This window comes from Microtus oregoni, unplaced genomic scaffold (genome assembly GCF_018167655.1).
Source record: "Microtus oregoni isolate MIOR12 unplaced genomic scaffold, Mior012 000018F_ref0000195, whole genome shotgun sequence".
Classification (NCBI taxonomy): Eukaryota; Metazoa; Chordata; class Mammalia; order Rodentia; family Cricetidae; genus Microtus; species Microtus oregoni.
The window spans coordinates 39,186,366-39,200,839 of NW_024543077.1; the positions used below are offsets into that span (position 1 = coordinate 39,186,366).

General features: G+C 45.7%; 1 protein-coding gene across 9 annotated transcripts in view; it reads left to right on the forward strand.

The window, feature by feature from the left end:
- The window catches only part of LOC121458927 (SPATS2-like protein), a 156,872-nt gene that overhangs the window by 103,532 nt on the left and 38,866 nt on the right, over positions 1 to 14,474 (forward strand). For all 9 annotated transcript variants that reach the window (XM_041668331.1, XM_041668332.1, XM_041668339.1 and 6 more), the window contains one exon: positions 1,359 to 1,605. In XM_041668331.1, the coding sequence (XP_041524265.1) occupies positions 1,359 to 1,605 (247 nt within the window). The remainder of the gene's footprint in view (positions 1 to 1,358; positions 1,606 to 14,474) is intronic.

The following is a 14,474-nucleotide window of genomic DNA, read 5'->3' on the forward strand; positions in this document are numbered from 1 at the left end:
GTGTAAATTAGGAACACGTTCTTCATTTCCCGGATGCTCGTTGATCAAGCAAGCGTCTGAGGAAAACTACAGCAAAGTTCCGTGAAGGTCTAAAACGCTTTGAATGAAAATGTAATGCGGAGGTATTTCAAAGCGTATGTAGCAAACCTTGCTCTGTTCCGCTAGCCACTGAGAGGTCCTGGGTCCGGGTGGAGTGGACAAACCTGGTGTTACCCTGTAGTAGCGCTTGCCCTGACTTAAATGATCACCATAGGATGATTCCGAAGCCTCTGGCCGCCTTGGTTTTGCTGGACGCTGGCAGCCACTCCTGTACTTTCCTGATTGGTCAGTGACTTGTTTTGTGCTGCTTTGGTTGTGTGACGGACTTCCCCTAGGGGGATACAACACACATCTGTTCCCCCCAGACAGGATCTCGGGACAGACCAAAGTCTAATTTGGTGAAACCGATAAGTGTTATTGGGGCTCATTACAGGAATATGGGTGAGGGGGTACTTAGAGGAGCATAAATGACTCAGAAAGACAAAACCCACTCCAGCGTGGGTTACAATTCACCAAACGGAACCTGGAGCACTTGGCGCAGCCTGCAGGCAGCTCAGCAGGTTGGACGCTGCCTTTTCCAGGTGCCTCAGTTGGTCTAAACCGCTTCCTGACCGCTCAGCTGGTTTCTTCTTCTCCCAGCCAGCTTGGTTTGTTCCGAAGTCTTCTTTGGGTTAGTCGGGTTGGGCAGGGCCTCCCAACATTATTGTTTACTCTTAGGAGCTTAGGACGGAGGGACCGAGTAGATCTGATCAGTTTCAGGGACTTCCTGAGCTACTTTTAGCTGCTTACCTTCCTTCTTAAGGAGCTTCCAGAAGGGTACAATGTTGCAGGAAACTGCTACACAAGGCTGGTTTTGCACTGGCGGGTTACTCCTGTCACTCAGGCTCCCTCCAGATCATGGTACCCAAGTGTTCAGCTGCCCCCCCCCCCATCCTGAACTGCTTCAGAAGCAGAAGCTATTATTTCCTTATCTCACCAATTCTCCCAGAGCTGTTAAAGTTTTCTGTATTGCCAGCCGTGCTCTAAGAGAATTTCTTAAGTTGCCTAAATTACCTCCCTGCTATTTAATTATTACTCCTGGTTTTTTTTTCCCTTAAAAATTAAGGGAACTTTTCGCTTACTACAATCGCAACATAAAAAAAATTAAATAACTGACTTTAGAAGCACAATATTTAGATTAACTTGGGTGTTTAATAAAAATGTGTTTTCACCCATTCTGTTAAACACCAGGTGGCAGAAAGATTGTCTCCTTTTACTTCATGCTCAGGAGCCTTTGCTGAACACAGCTCTGTTTTCTCATCTGTTTTCCCCCGATGCAGAATAACAAAAGGAAAAGAAGCAAATCCAAGCAGCATCCAAGCAACAAAGATGCCAAGGACAAGGCGGAAAGGGCGGAGATGGGGCCCCTGCAGCCACAGGTACCGCTGATGCAAAATGGTCACATGAATGGCTGTGACAAGGACAGCTCATCCCCTGACTCTGCCCGAGAAAAACCGGCCCTCCCGCCACGTGAGAGAAAGATCTCGATACTGGAGGAACCCCCGAGGGCTCTGCGTGGGACCACAGGTCAGTTGTTCCTAAGTGTGTTTGCTGAGGGTGATGGGCAGAGAGCGCAACGCGCATGCACGCAGAGGTTAATGCCTTGCAGCTCTGGCTGCTGCTGCTGCTGGTGCTGCTGCACGGGATGAGAAACTCTGAACTGTTAGTGTGTAGATGTCACTGAGTCCTGAAGCCACATAGTACGTGGCCTCCAAGAGCTGCGCCATCTGTCCCTGCACGGACTCAGAGGATCCCCACCTCCACCCCACCACACTGAAAAGCCCCATAGTTCTGTTCCCGTCTAGGCTCCTTGTTCTGTTCGGTTGTTTTCTATGCCGGTTAAAGAATTAAAAGGCAGGAAACATCTTGAGCGTTAACGTGGAACAGCTGGGGAATCTTCCAAGGCCGCAGAGAGGATCAGCCAGAATCCGCCAATAAAGAAAGGTTTTTATTAGGGGGTGAAGAAACACACACACACACAGCAAGCACATGGAGTGAAACCTTCCCCAAAGCAGAGGGGGATTTGGGAGCCTGAGGCCCAGCTTCTCTTAAGGGCTAGGGGTTTTGTTTTTATTTTTGTGTTTTGTTTGTTTGTTTTTAAGTCTTCAAAGGGTCTTCCTCCCCTAAATTAGGGTTGTTCAGCTTGAGGAAGACAGAATGACTGATTGGCTCACAGCAGTTGTGAAACCCGACCTCATTAAGCCTTGAACTTGCGGAGCAGGGACCCCTATGGACAGGAGGAAAAACCCTCAAGGCTGTTGTTTTAGCTGCCAGACTTTTGTCTCAGGGCTGGAGGGTGAGGAAGAAGCCCCTTACCATCTTGCTTACATAGCTGCTACCCCTCTCCCTATCCTGCCTGTCAGGGTCTGTCTGAGTCCCAGTCCCTTAGATTAGTTCATAGTAGGATCTTGGAGGAACTAGGTATTGCTATCTTAAAGAGATGCTTCTTCTGGGATAAGGGAAAGACAATATGACAAGAAAAATGTTATTAAATTCTTTCTTTAGACCAGATTATTTTATCTCCTTTTGTAAGGTGGACTGGAAGAAAATTGAGGGTATTAGAGTGTGGATTCATTATATACGCTGCAGCTCTCAAGTAACTTCAGAAGTCTACGTGTGTGTGTGTACATGTATGCTGGTGTGTGTTCTATGTACACGTGTGTGCAGGCGTGTATGCCTGTATGAAGGCCAGAGGAGTTTGTAAGGGGTCTCTTGCTCTGGGACCCTCCACCCATTCCTCTGAGATAGAGCCTCTTGCTGTGCCACAAGGCAAGCTGACAGCCAGCAAGCCCCAGAGACCCTCCTGTCTGCCTGCTGTGCACAGCGGTTGTGAACAGCGGTTGTGAACAGCCGTGTTTAGCTGCTTCCATGGGGCTTGGGGATTTAAATTCCTGTCTTCGTGTTTGCACAGGAAGTATGCCTACCCACCGGGCTCGCTCACCAGCCCCAGAAGGGTACTTTATTTATTTATTTATTTATTTATTTATTTATTTTGGTGCTTTTATTTTTAATTTCCTTTTTATCTGTTCTTTGAGTCTTTCACATCTGGATCCCATTCGTTTCTCGTTCCTTTGTATCCACCCTCCACCCTCACACCTCTCCCCCAGATAAAATTTAAAAAAAAAAAAAGGAAAAAAAATCAATCTTGTCATGGAAGCTGCAGTATGACACAGTGAGTCACACCGTAAACCCTTTTGTCCGTGTATCTTAACTTGCAAGAGTTCATTGCGAAGAATCGTCGGTCTGGTTCGAGGCCCCTGGTTTCTTGGCTGGACGCTCAGTGGAACTCCTCTTGGCCTGGGCAGCATGATAGAACCAGTCTTGTTGGTGGAGGTGTGGGTAAGCTAGCCCCAAAGTTATGAATATGGAAGAGCTGTCCCCCTTGCCCATCTGTAATATAGCAGCATGGGGGGGGTGCTCCCCATGCACCCTCCCCCCACCACCACCATCAACGCCTGACACAGGTGGAGAGTTGGTCCTGAGGTCACAGGAACGGAGAGCTGCCCCTGCCTGCCACCAGCTGCAACACTCGGGAGAGCAAGCCCTGCTAGCAAGCGTGAGCAGCACAATTTAGCCAACCCCATTGACAGAGGCATGGGCAAGCCAGCTCCGATATTGTGAGCATGGAAGAAGGCAATTTCTTAGTACACTGTCAATCTTTGGGTGCATCATTTCTTCCCTACTTTTCCGTAATATAAGAAAACTATTTTGTGTGTGTTTCCTACTGCTGCGATACCAAACCCTATAGACAGGAAATTGTAAGCAAGAGAAGCTTATTTGGCTCGTGGTTCTAGAGGCTGGGAAATCAAACACTGGCAAAGAAGGCGTGACAGAGTTGAAGGTCTACACTACAAATCCCCTGCTGTAACCACTGCAATCTCATCATAAGAATGGCGTCCTCAGTCCCAGTCACAACGTTAAGGGTTTACCTCCCAGCATTCAGTATGAGGAATTCACTTTCTAGTACTTCTGGGGACCCCTTCAAGCCATAACTTTCAATAATTAAAACTATCCACTGCCCCATGGTTATAACAAATCCTAAAAATAAAATTTATATGTGATGGAACCTGCCTAGAAACAGAATTTCAATCAAAACCTAAGACCTTTTTGACCAGGTGAACTGGGAGGTCTTGTTCACATATACAATGAGCCACTTTGGACTTAAGATGGAAAAGGCAATATTCAGCTGGATATTGTAGACAGTGTTTCCTTCTGTCTAATATATGAAGGAAGAGTCAATACATAAATAGATGCATCTGTAAAATCTCTGAGAACGCAACTGCTACAAATTCAGTCTGATGGGTGCTGGGTGCCTACACCAGGAGGACTGGGATGGGCACCCCTGGGAGAGTCTTAGTTGAGTACCAGATGCCAGGTGGACTCTGAGAAGGATACTCGTGATGTAGGCTCTGCGGGACTCATTCTCTGATATTCTTGTAGTGAAGACTGTGGAATACAGTGAATTTCAGGCTTGGAGAGCAGAGATGCCACCTCCACCTGAGCGATTGAGATGTTGTAGATTGGTGGGCAGGGAAAGATCTAGGGACAAGGTGACGGAGAAGACAGGGAAGGTTAGGGACAAGGTGACGGAGAAGGCTGGGAAGGTTAGGGACAGGGTGACGGAGAAGGCTGGGAAGGTTAGGGACAAGGTGATGGAGAAGCCAGGGAAGGTTAGGGACAAGGTAATGGAGAAGACTGGGAAGGCTAGGGACAAGGTGACAGAGATGACTGGGAAGGCTAGGGACAAGGTGACAGAGAAGACTGGGAAGGCTAGGGACAAGGTGACAGAGAAGACTGGGAAGGTTAGGGACGAGGTGACGGAGAAGACAGGGAAGGTTAGGGACGAGGTGATGGAGAAGACTGGGAAGGTTAGGGACAAGGTGACAGAGAAGACTGGGAAGGCTAGGGACAAGGTGACAGAGAAGACTGGGAAGGCTAGGGACAAGGTGACAGAGAAGACTGGGAAGGCTAGGGACAAGGTGACAGAGAAGACTGGGAAGGCTAGAAACAAAGTGACAGAGAAGACTGGGAAGGTTAGGGACGAGGTGACGGAGAAGACAGGGAAGATTAGGGACAAGGTGATGGAGAAGGCTGGGAAGGCTAGGGACAAGGTGATGGAGAAGGCTGGGAAGGCTAGGGACAAGGTGACAGAGAAGACTGGGAAGGCTAGGGACAAGGTGACAGAGAAGACTGGGAAGGTTAGGGACGAGGTGACGGAGAAGACAGGGAAGATTAGGGACAAGGTGATGGAGAAGGCTGGGAAGGCTAGGGACAAGGTGATGGAGAAGGCTGGGAAGGCTAGGGACAAGGTGACAGAGAAGACTGGGAAGGCTAGGGACAAGGTGACAGAGAAGACTGGGAAGGCTAGGGACAAGGTGACAGAGAAGACTGGGAAGGCTAGGGACGAGGTGATGGAGAAGACTGGGAAGGTTAGGGACAAGGTGATAGAGAAGGCTGGGAAGGCTAGGGACAAGGTGACGGAGAAGGCTGGGAAGGCTAGGGACAAGGTGACGGAGAAGGCTTGGAAGGTTAGGGACAAGGTGACGGAGAAGGCTGGGAAGGTTAGGGACAAGTTGACGGAGAAGGCTGGGAAGTTTAGGGACCAGGTGATGAAGAAGGCTGGGAAGGCTAGGGACAAGGTGATGGAGAAGACTGGGAAGGTTATAAGGGGTACAGAGAATTTTGCTCAGCTCCCTTGTCTGTCGTACCCCTTCAGTTAGTATGGCGTTGTTATCCTGTGACAAGCCAAAGGTGAGTGAGATCATCCCTCATGAGTCTTTCTCTACTCCACCTGCCAGCTCCCAAATAACTACATGGAGACTGATTAGTTACGGAAGCTTGGCCAATAGCTTCAGCTTGTTTCTAACTGGCTTTTGTAACTTAAATTAACCCATATCTTTTCATCTCCGTTCCTTCACGTGGGTCAGTTTCCTTTACTTTCAATGCTGCCTGCTCTGTTTCCTGGTGTCTCTGCCCTTCTTCTTCCCAGACTCCCCTGTTCCCGAAAATACTGCCTTGCTCTTGGCTGTTCTTTTTATTAAACCAACCAGAGTGATGTATACTCACAGTGTACAAAAAGACTCTTCCACAATAAATCCCTGCCTAGGATTTCAAAATACAAACAAAACCCGATGGTGGTACACACTAACTGAGGAACATGACAAGCGGAGGCCAGGTCATGACACTCGGTATCACACCGGAAGTCTTTAAGTTGCTCCTCCAGCCTTCATTTGTCTCCTCCTTTCCTACCAACTCCATCCATAGTGCTGTGGTCACTCATCCTTATCAACTACACGACAGTGTCTTAAAACCAAGCAGCGACTGCCATGAGAGCCGCCTCGTTCATTTTGAATCCAAATTCTCCAGGAATTTCTAATTCGGTTTTTTAAATCTCTTTTGATTTAGAGTCAGGACGGGAGGAAGAAATGAAATAACTGAGTGGCAGGTTCCCAGCTTTACTTGGTATTGCTTTTACACGAATTACTTTCAAAGTCTAATGACTCAAGTTGATGTTTTGATATCAATCATAAACTAAAAGCCGAGCCGTGTATGTGCTCATTGACTCGTAATTTATGCCTCTGTCCTAACACCGTTTCAGTAAATCTGTCAAGTAAATGGACTGGATGCAAGGCAGAAGCCCTTCACCTCTCCACGGGTAGCCCCTTGACAGCTAAGCACCAACTAAGGCTGTCCTCTCTGAAAGGCGACTTGATCCTCACCGGCAGGATATCCAGAGGCTTTCTGGGAAGAATCTGTACTATCAGTACAAAATGCCGCTTGGTGTCCTTATGGTTCTTTTGAGTGTCACCTGAACGGATTGTTGCTGTCATTGGCTCCTCATAAATCTTTATGCTTTCTGTGAGCGTTTTTTTTTTTTTCAGAAAAATGCATGACTGGAGTAGAAGGTCATTAGGTTGACCGTTGGCTCCATCGGCGTCCCACGTGCAGTGGTCATAGATTTTTTTTTATTTATTTATTTATTTTTTTTTGGTTTTTTTCGAGACAGGGTTTCTCTGTGGCTTTGGAGCCTGTCCTGGAACTAGCTCTTGTAGACCAGGCTGGTCGCGAACTCACAGAGATCCGCCTGCCTCTGCCTCCCGAGTGCTGGGATTAAAGGCATGCGCCACCACCACCCGGCTGGTCATAGATTTTAAAAGAAGTTTATGATTGGTTAGGTTTCTTTCCCCCAAAGATAGTAAACGCCCATCATGAAGTAGATGCCAAAACTGTTCAAGGACTCTAAAACACGTGTTTAATCTACCAGAAGTCCTGAGCCCACTGACAGACAAATCACAGGTGAATGTCAGAACTTGTATACATGGTACCCCATTCCGAGCAGAAGGATGGATGAGGTGCAGTCTTAAGCCCTGTTTCTTTGGGGAACCCAGGCTCCTGCATGGAGAGGCCAAAAAAGTACTCTTCCCCTTTCTGAATTTTGGCAAAACTTGACTCAGTTAGGTCTATCTAAATTGCAATGGAGAATTAATGCTAAAGCCACGCGCTCTCTAACTCCTAAAAAAAAAACAAATTTTAAAAAACGTGTAATTGAAAAATTAGAAGAAAGTAATAGTGATAAAACCCTATAATGATATTCTGTGCTTGAGTGGAGTCGCAGACTGAGCCGGAAGGAAATCTCCCGGCTACTCGTGGCGGTACATTCATCAGGCTCTCCAGTAATGAAACCACCAGCTCAACAAAGCCTGCCGCGTACGTCCCTCCGGGCAGCAGGCTGTGGACGTGTGCAAGGCATGTTTTATCTTTTTATAACACCTTGACATTCAGGATCTTTCTCCTTTTTTTTTTTTTTTTTTTTTTGAAAGTCTTAAACAGAGTCATTATTCCGGTAGGGGAAAAGTTAGCTTTAAGATATATGCGGGTGGCTCCGGGGTGTTAGCGTGACTTCCTCTGTGAAAAATAACCGCCCAGAGCGCCATCATTCTAGGCTGTAAATATAACGCTGTCAGCCGAGAAAGTGCTGCGTGTCGGCACGGAGTGTGGAGGCTGAAGAGTAGGCTTTCGGCCTGAGAGTCGTTCTTTCTGTATTTCAGAATGTTTAATAACAGCTCAGATGAGATCTTTCATATATATTCCAGTCCAAACCGTCCTGTTTCCAAATACTAAATTCAAGCAAAGACTAGACAGAGGTTTGTTTTTATGAAAAGCAGTGCTAAAGATAGTCATTTTTACCCCCTCAAGGCCTCCAAACTAAACATCTAAAGCACCTTAGGGTCCAGTTTCCCCAAATCTCCCTCCTGCTGTGTTTTTTGAGCCTCAGATTCTCAAGCCTTATCTGTGTTTGGGCCAGAACAGGAAATCACGTTCCTCCTGGTCTCCCTCCAGCTGGACCCATGCCCACGGAGGAGGGAAAGCAGGACTGGGGCCACCAGAAGCTTCCCTTTAGAGTTTCTCATCCCTAAAGCATCCTGGGAGGCCACATCTTCTTTTCCTGTTTGCCACAAGCGGAGGGCTCCCTACCGTGTGTGCTGGTCTCCACAACCTAGACTGCAGATTGTCCCTGTCCCCGTGTCTGCCGTCCCTTTACAATACAGACCCTGAGAGGCTCATGCGCACAGAACTGCCTCTTCACCGCGTTCTCAACGTGGAAATCAGCCACAGGAGAAAGAAAGGGGCTTGTGTTCTAATGTGGGTGTTACCCAGAACACGTCCGTGTTTTGAGGTGCCTACAGGGTTCGCACGCAGACTTTTTGGGAGGAGCTCCAACAGGATCCCTCCTGCTCCTCTGAGCCCAGCACTGGGACAGAGGATTAGAGAAGACCCACAGGAACACCGCTAGCCTGAAACTTTCATAGCAAAGCAAAATCTGTGTAGTCTAGGGTTTCAAAAGTGCCTGCTCTCCGGTGACTCAACAGATCATGAGCAAGAACCGAGGTGCCCAGCCATGGAAATGTCTGGGCTCAAGCCTTTGTCTTGTGTAATTACAGGCTGTGTGCCCATGGGAAAGTTAACTGCTCTGTGTTTCATTTTACTCCCTTGCAAAGCAAAACAAACAAACAAATCTAACTGTCCAAGATTTGGGTGAGCAGTGAATGAATAGCTCAGAGCCCTCAGCACAGAATCTGGCAGAGAGGAAATCGCTGTGCCCCTGGTTTACTTGATGAGCAAATCTGTCTGAGCATCTAAAGGCACACCCGATGTGAAGATGAACCAGATGACCATGCATTTGCTCCCAGGGAGTTTGCGTACTTTGTCGGGTAGGGAAAATAGATAGATAATAAGCCAACATAAAACGAAGCTCCTAAGATGATCAGAGATTCTGAAAAGCACACAGGCCCCTTCTCTGAAGACACAGTGGATGTTCGGTGGGTGTGCGGTGGCTTCAGATGAGGTCACACTGATATAAGCATCCGAAGAGGAGATGTTTAAGCTGAGCTGCGGGTACTTCAGTATCCCATGCCAGGCCGTGGTGGGCTCCACAGCCAGGTTTGTTAGCTTTTGTTCGTTTGTTTCTTTAGACTTGGCGAGCACCTCGAAGAAGCCCCCGCAATTATCAGCGTAGGTTTCTGCTGTCTTTGAAAAATTAGAGATATCATACATTTTATATAGAGCTGAGATTGTGTGCTCTCTTACAAACACACGTTTTATTGCTGTTTCAAAGCACACAATTATCCATCGTGTTCCTCTTTAGTTACTGTTTTAGGACCCAAGCTCTTGGTTCATTTCCGTGTAGTGTGCATTGCTCGGCTTTCACCTTTTCTTCTAGCAGTACTGGGGCTGAAATGGGCAGGTACTTGTAGGAGCAGCCTTCGGTTCTACCCTCCGTGACTCAGATCTCTGCTTTCTTTCCCTGGGTAGTCGAGAGCAGAAATGGACACAGACAGGCATTGGCTATAGTAACCCAAGGCCACCGGACAGCCAATGCCCTCAGCTACTTCTCTGTTTCCTAAGCAGGTGAAGCCCAGAGGCCTCTCTCCCCTTCATCGTTGACAAAGCACATTATATCTTGTCCAGCAAAATCACCCTCTATTGATCCTCATCTCTAAATACCCTACCTTCGGAACCTCGACATGGTGGCTTTGGTTCCAAAAGGACTTGAATAGAATGCACACGGGGAAAGGAAGGGGTTTCCTAAAAGGTTTTAAGATTTTTCTTTGAGCAAAGCTTTGAACGAAGCTCTGTCGGATGCAAAGACGGTTGAACTTGCCTCAAGAGGAACGAAGACAGTGGCGTACGTTTGACTTTACACGTCTGTCTTCCACCTCTGACAGCTTGATCCGTTGCTGATACCTGTTATCTTTTAATACAAGGTCAGGGCATCACCCGCTCTCATGGCCTCCAAGCGGCTCGGGTTCCCTGGGATTTGGATGGAATAATAATGACTAAGGAAATCTTTGAAAGGGCAGACCTGACATTATGTCTAGCTAACCTCCGTGTTCTGCCCCCCTACGGCAACGTCAGTGTGTCTGTCAGCCGCCCTGTCCTGCAGAGGTGGGAGAAGAGATGGCAGGGAAGTGGCTGTAACAGGAAGAACTTTCCTGAGGTTTCATCACTGGACCATTATTCTGTAATATCTCAAAGGAGTTATTTCTACCCAGGTCTCCATGCCATCACCCCCACCTCACCCTTCAGACCGTTTGTGATGACTTCCACCCCATCTCTCCAAAGACACTGCACCCAGGGTCCTCAGGGGCCTCCCAGCGACTGCATCTGACAGATGTTTCATCTTTCCTTCATCTTTCCTTCCAGCAGATGTACCATTGTTTACACCTCTGTCTTGACCCGCCGTGTCTTTTTCAACTTGGTTTCCATGGCATGGCCCCCTTATTTTCTCTGTGCCTTTGTTGCTTTCCATCGGTTTCTTTGAGAACCATGTTTTTGTCTGGTTTTTGGCCCGTTACGTCTCATCAAGGCTTGGCTGGCCCCAAGTCCTTCATCATGCAGGTATGCCTTCTTCTGAGATCATCTGGACCACGCCCTGGTTTTAATTATGTCGCGTGGCTCACCCCAATCTTCCGAGTCTGCATTCCTCTCTGAAATTGGGAACTAGAGTTGATTCTTCATTTAGACATTTCAGATCACTTCAATGGCACGCTCCAAACCATCTCTTGATCTCCATTTTAAGCTTGGTTCTCTTGTTTTCGAGTTCATATCCATGCAAGGCAGAGGTCGAGCAGCACTCGGGACAGCTCTCTCTCCCCGTCCCCTGCCCCTGTTATCAGTCCACCAACAGGACCTGCTGATTTTCCTTCCCAGGTATGCATGGATCCATTTCTCACTGTCTCTCCCTCTTCCTTCCCACCCAAACCACCGCCCCATCTCTCTCTCACTACTACAGAAGTGCGCTCAGGAGGCTCCCACATCTCCTCTTGCCCTTTAGATCCTTCTGCAAACTGTGTTCTTTCCAAAAACCCAAGTTTGACTTTTTTGAATAAAAAGTAAGTCTTGTTTCTGGACCTAAAGGTTCAATGCATATGGGACCCTGTGTCTTATTTTAAGTTATTATCTTTTGCTTTTTAGATATAACTATAGAGTCTGTGTTTCTGTGTTTAAAATAGCTTTGTCCTAATTGAGGAAATTTGGAAAATTCCATTAGATAAATCCTGTCTCCCCAAAACAACCGTTGTTAAATTTCATTTCAAAATCACTTTAAGGCACAGACACACAGACTATTCACAAAAATAATTATATAGCACGTGATTCTTTTGCATTCTGCTTTACTTAGCATGGAAGGATGAGCATCATATCATTGAAGATCTGTTAAGGTTATTCTTCCCATGGTATCTCATCTTTTATTTATGATTATAACAGAGAGGAGGTTCTGTTATAGTACAACCCTATTTCAACGTTCTGCCTCTCACTTATCTTTTTTAATTTTTTATTTATTCTTTAGTCATTTCATACATGAGTTCAATGTATTTAAAGACTTAAAATAATTAGGTGCATGTACATGTGTTTGTGTCTGTATATATGTCCATGCGTGCAGTCACCCTCTGAGGCCAGCAGAGGGTGCTGGATCCCCTGGTGCTGGAATTACAGGAGGCTGTGAGCCACCCATCTTGGGTGTAGGGAACTGAATTCTGGTCCAGTCTAAGAGCTGGAAGTACTCTCAGAGGCCAAGCCGTCTCTCCAGCTCCAGAAACAATGTGCTCAGAGTGTGCTCGCATCCAGACTAGTCCTTCATGAACACAGGCGGCCACTGGATCACAGGCTATGGGCCACCGTAAACTCACACCCCTTCCCTCAGGGGCCATCAGTTGCCAAAGTGCCTCATTTGGGGTGGGGTCTGAACCCTTACTTCCCTGAGTCCCAGAGTGCAGTCTCCTAAGCAATCTTCTCCGAACTTTGGCTCCTGCGATTTTCCTACCTCTTCCACAGCATCGCCTGAGCCTTGCTGGAAGGGCAGCAATCGAGCTGTCTGTTTAGGGAGAAGCTCCCTCCGTAGTCACCGAGTCTCTCTCTTGGAGAAGTTGTGAGACTCGGTACTGACAGCCATCCACCCCATAGGGAAGCTTCTCTGAGGAGAGGGGAGGTCATATTTATTAGTGTATATTAACTATGTAAAATGTTGTGTTTATTAACGGATGTATTATTTTTATAAATTTGTCACATCTTTTAACTGTTTCTAGATTGTTTGTTTGTATGGATTCTTTAAGTTTATCTCTGCTTTTAGGAACCACACTGTAGTGCAAGGCTTCTGTCATTATTTCTGGGCCCTGTAATTACTGGGTTTAAAAAGGATGAGTGTGCCTGTGTGTGTGTACACATGTGTGCATGTGTGTGTGCTTGCACATATATACGTGAGCTTAAGTTCTAAATATACGTCTGTCTAGAAAGGTTGCACTAATATTATTGTTTTTTTTAAAAAAATTATTTCCTAAGGTAATTTCCATTTGTATTTCTCTTATTATAAATATTGAAAAACAGTAATATCAGGTACCCAAGAGCTATCAATTATATTACCAGTCATCATAAAATGGAATTGTATTTACTTCAGTAATTTTAAGAGAATGTTGACATGTTTTAAGTGACACAGACATTAGGAATCTTAAACCTAATATTTAGCAACAAAGTTATGCTTTGTGTATCGATTTTTTCCAGATAAAACTACCTTACAACCCTTAAGCATGATCAGGCTTTATTGGAATATCATCTTTGGGGAAGTCTCTCAGAGCATTTTAATAGGTTAAAATAATGACTTTGGGGCTGCTGTATTTACTACACCCCTTGAGGTTATAGTTAAATTGCCTGTCTACTTCCGACAGTCTTCTTAGGAAAGCATCGGATTTACACAAAAACAACTAAAATCTAGAGAAAAGAGGCTTTTGAAATTTTAAAATTTATATCTGTACATAGTTGTTCATACATGGTTAAAAAATGTGAGCCCATGTGTCTGTATTGACACAAGTGGTTAAGTAAAATTATACTCTTACATGGTTCTTATCTTAGTCATGAAGAACATGTTTATTGAAAGGACATTGTGATAAACAGATAATACAATCGTGTAATCTTTACAATGATCTCTAATTGTTTTTAATTTTTATACTAATATAAACTCAACATGGTATATATAATCTCATAGTACTAATAATTACATTAAACGTAAGCGGCTAAAACTTCAGTTAGAAAGCAGGTAGTGACAGAGTAGACATGATATGATAAATGTAAAGCTAAAGGTAGGGCATAGGAAAGCCACACTGTGCAAACAGCTACATACAAAGGATAGTTGTGGCGGCATTAGCACTGAGGAAGAGATTCCAGTTTGAGAAACGCTGGCAGAGCCATTCCATAGTAACACATAAGTCAGTCTATCAACTAGAGTTCACGATTCTAAACCTAATTATAGCACTTCAAAATCTATGCAGCAACACTGATAGAATTAAAGAAAGACCAATTCATAGTGGTTGTAGATTATAATACTATGTTCTTACTGATTGATGAGACAACTACATTAAAGATCAGTACTCAATACTGTCAACTAACCTGATTGATAGGGCCATAGACCCAACATTGCAGGAACATCTGGCGTTTTCATCAAAATAGACCAATTAATAGGTCATAAGATAAGTCTCTGGATATAAGTTTAATATTGTGTGGTATCTGTTAGGAGGTATCAACCAGAGAAGACTACTTGGATGTGGGTTCAAACCAACAGAAAGTCTTTATTAGCCTTCCAGAGTCTACCCTAGCTGTTCAGGACCTGAGTGCAGTCCCAAGCCTTTCTCAGGAATGAGCATTGAAGCACAAAAAATAAATCCTGGGTTGACATGCCTCAATTAGCAAGAACAGTTAGCCAAAAACCACAACTACAGAAGCCAGGAAGCAAGGTTCATGAATCTAGGGGTCTCAGAACTCCTGACTTTGGTGGATTAGGTTGTTGTGCCCATTTTGGCAAGTGTTAACTCCCTGTATACATGCTGAGTTCCAAGGCCTGAATGGCA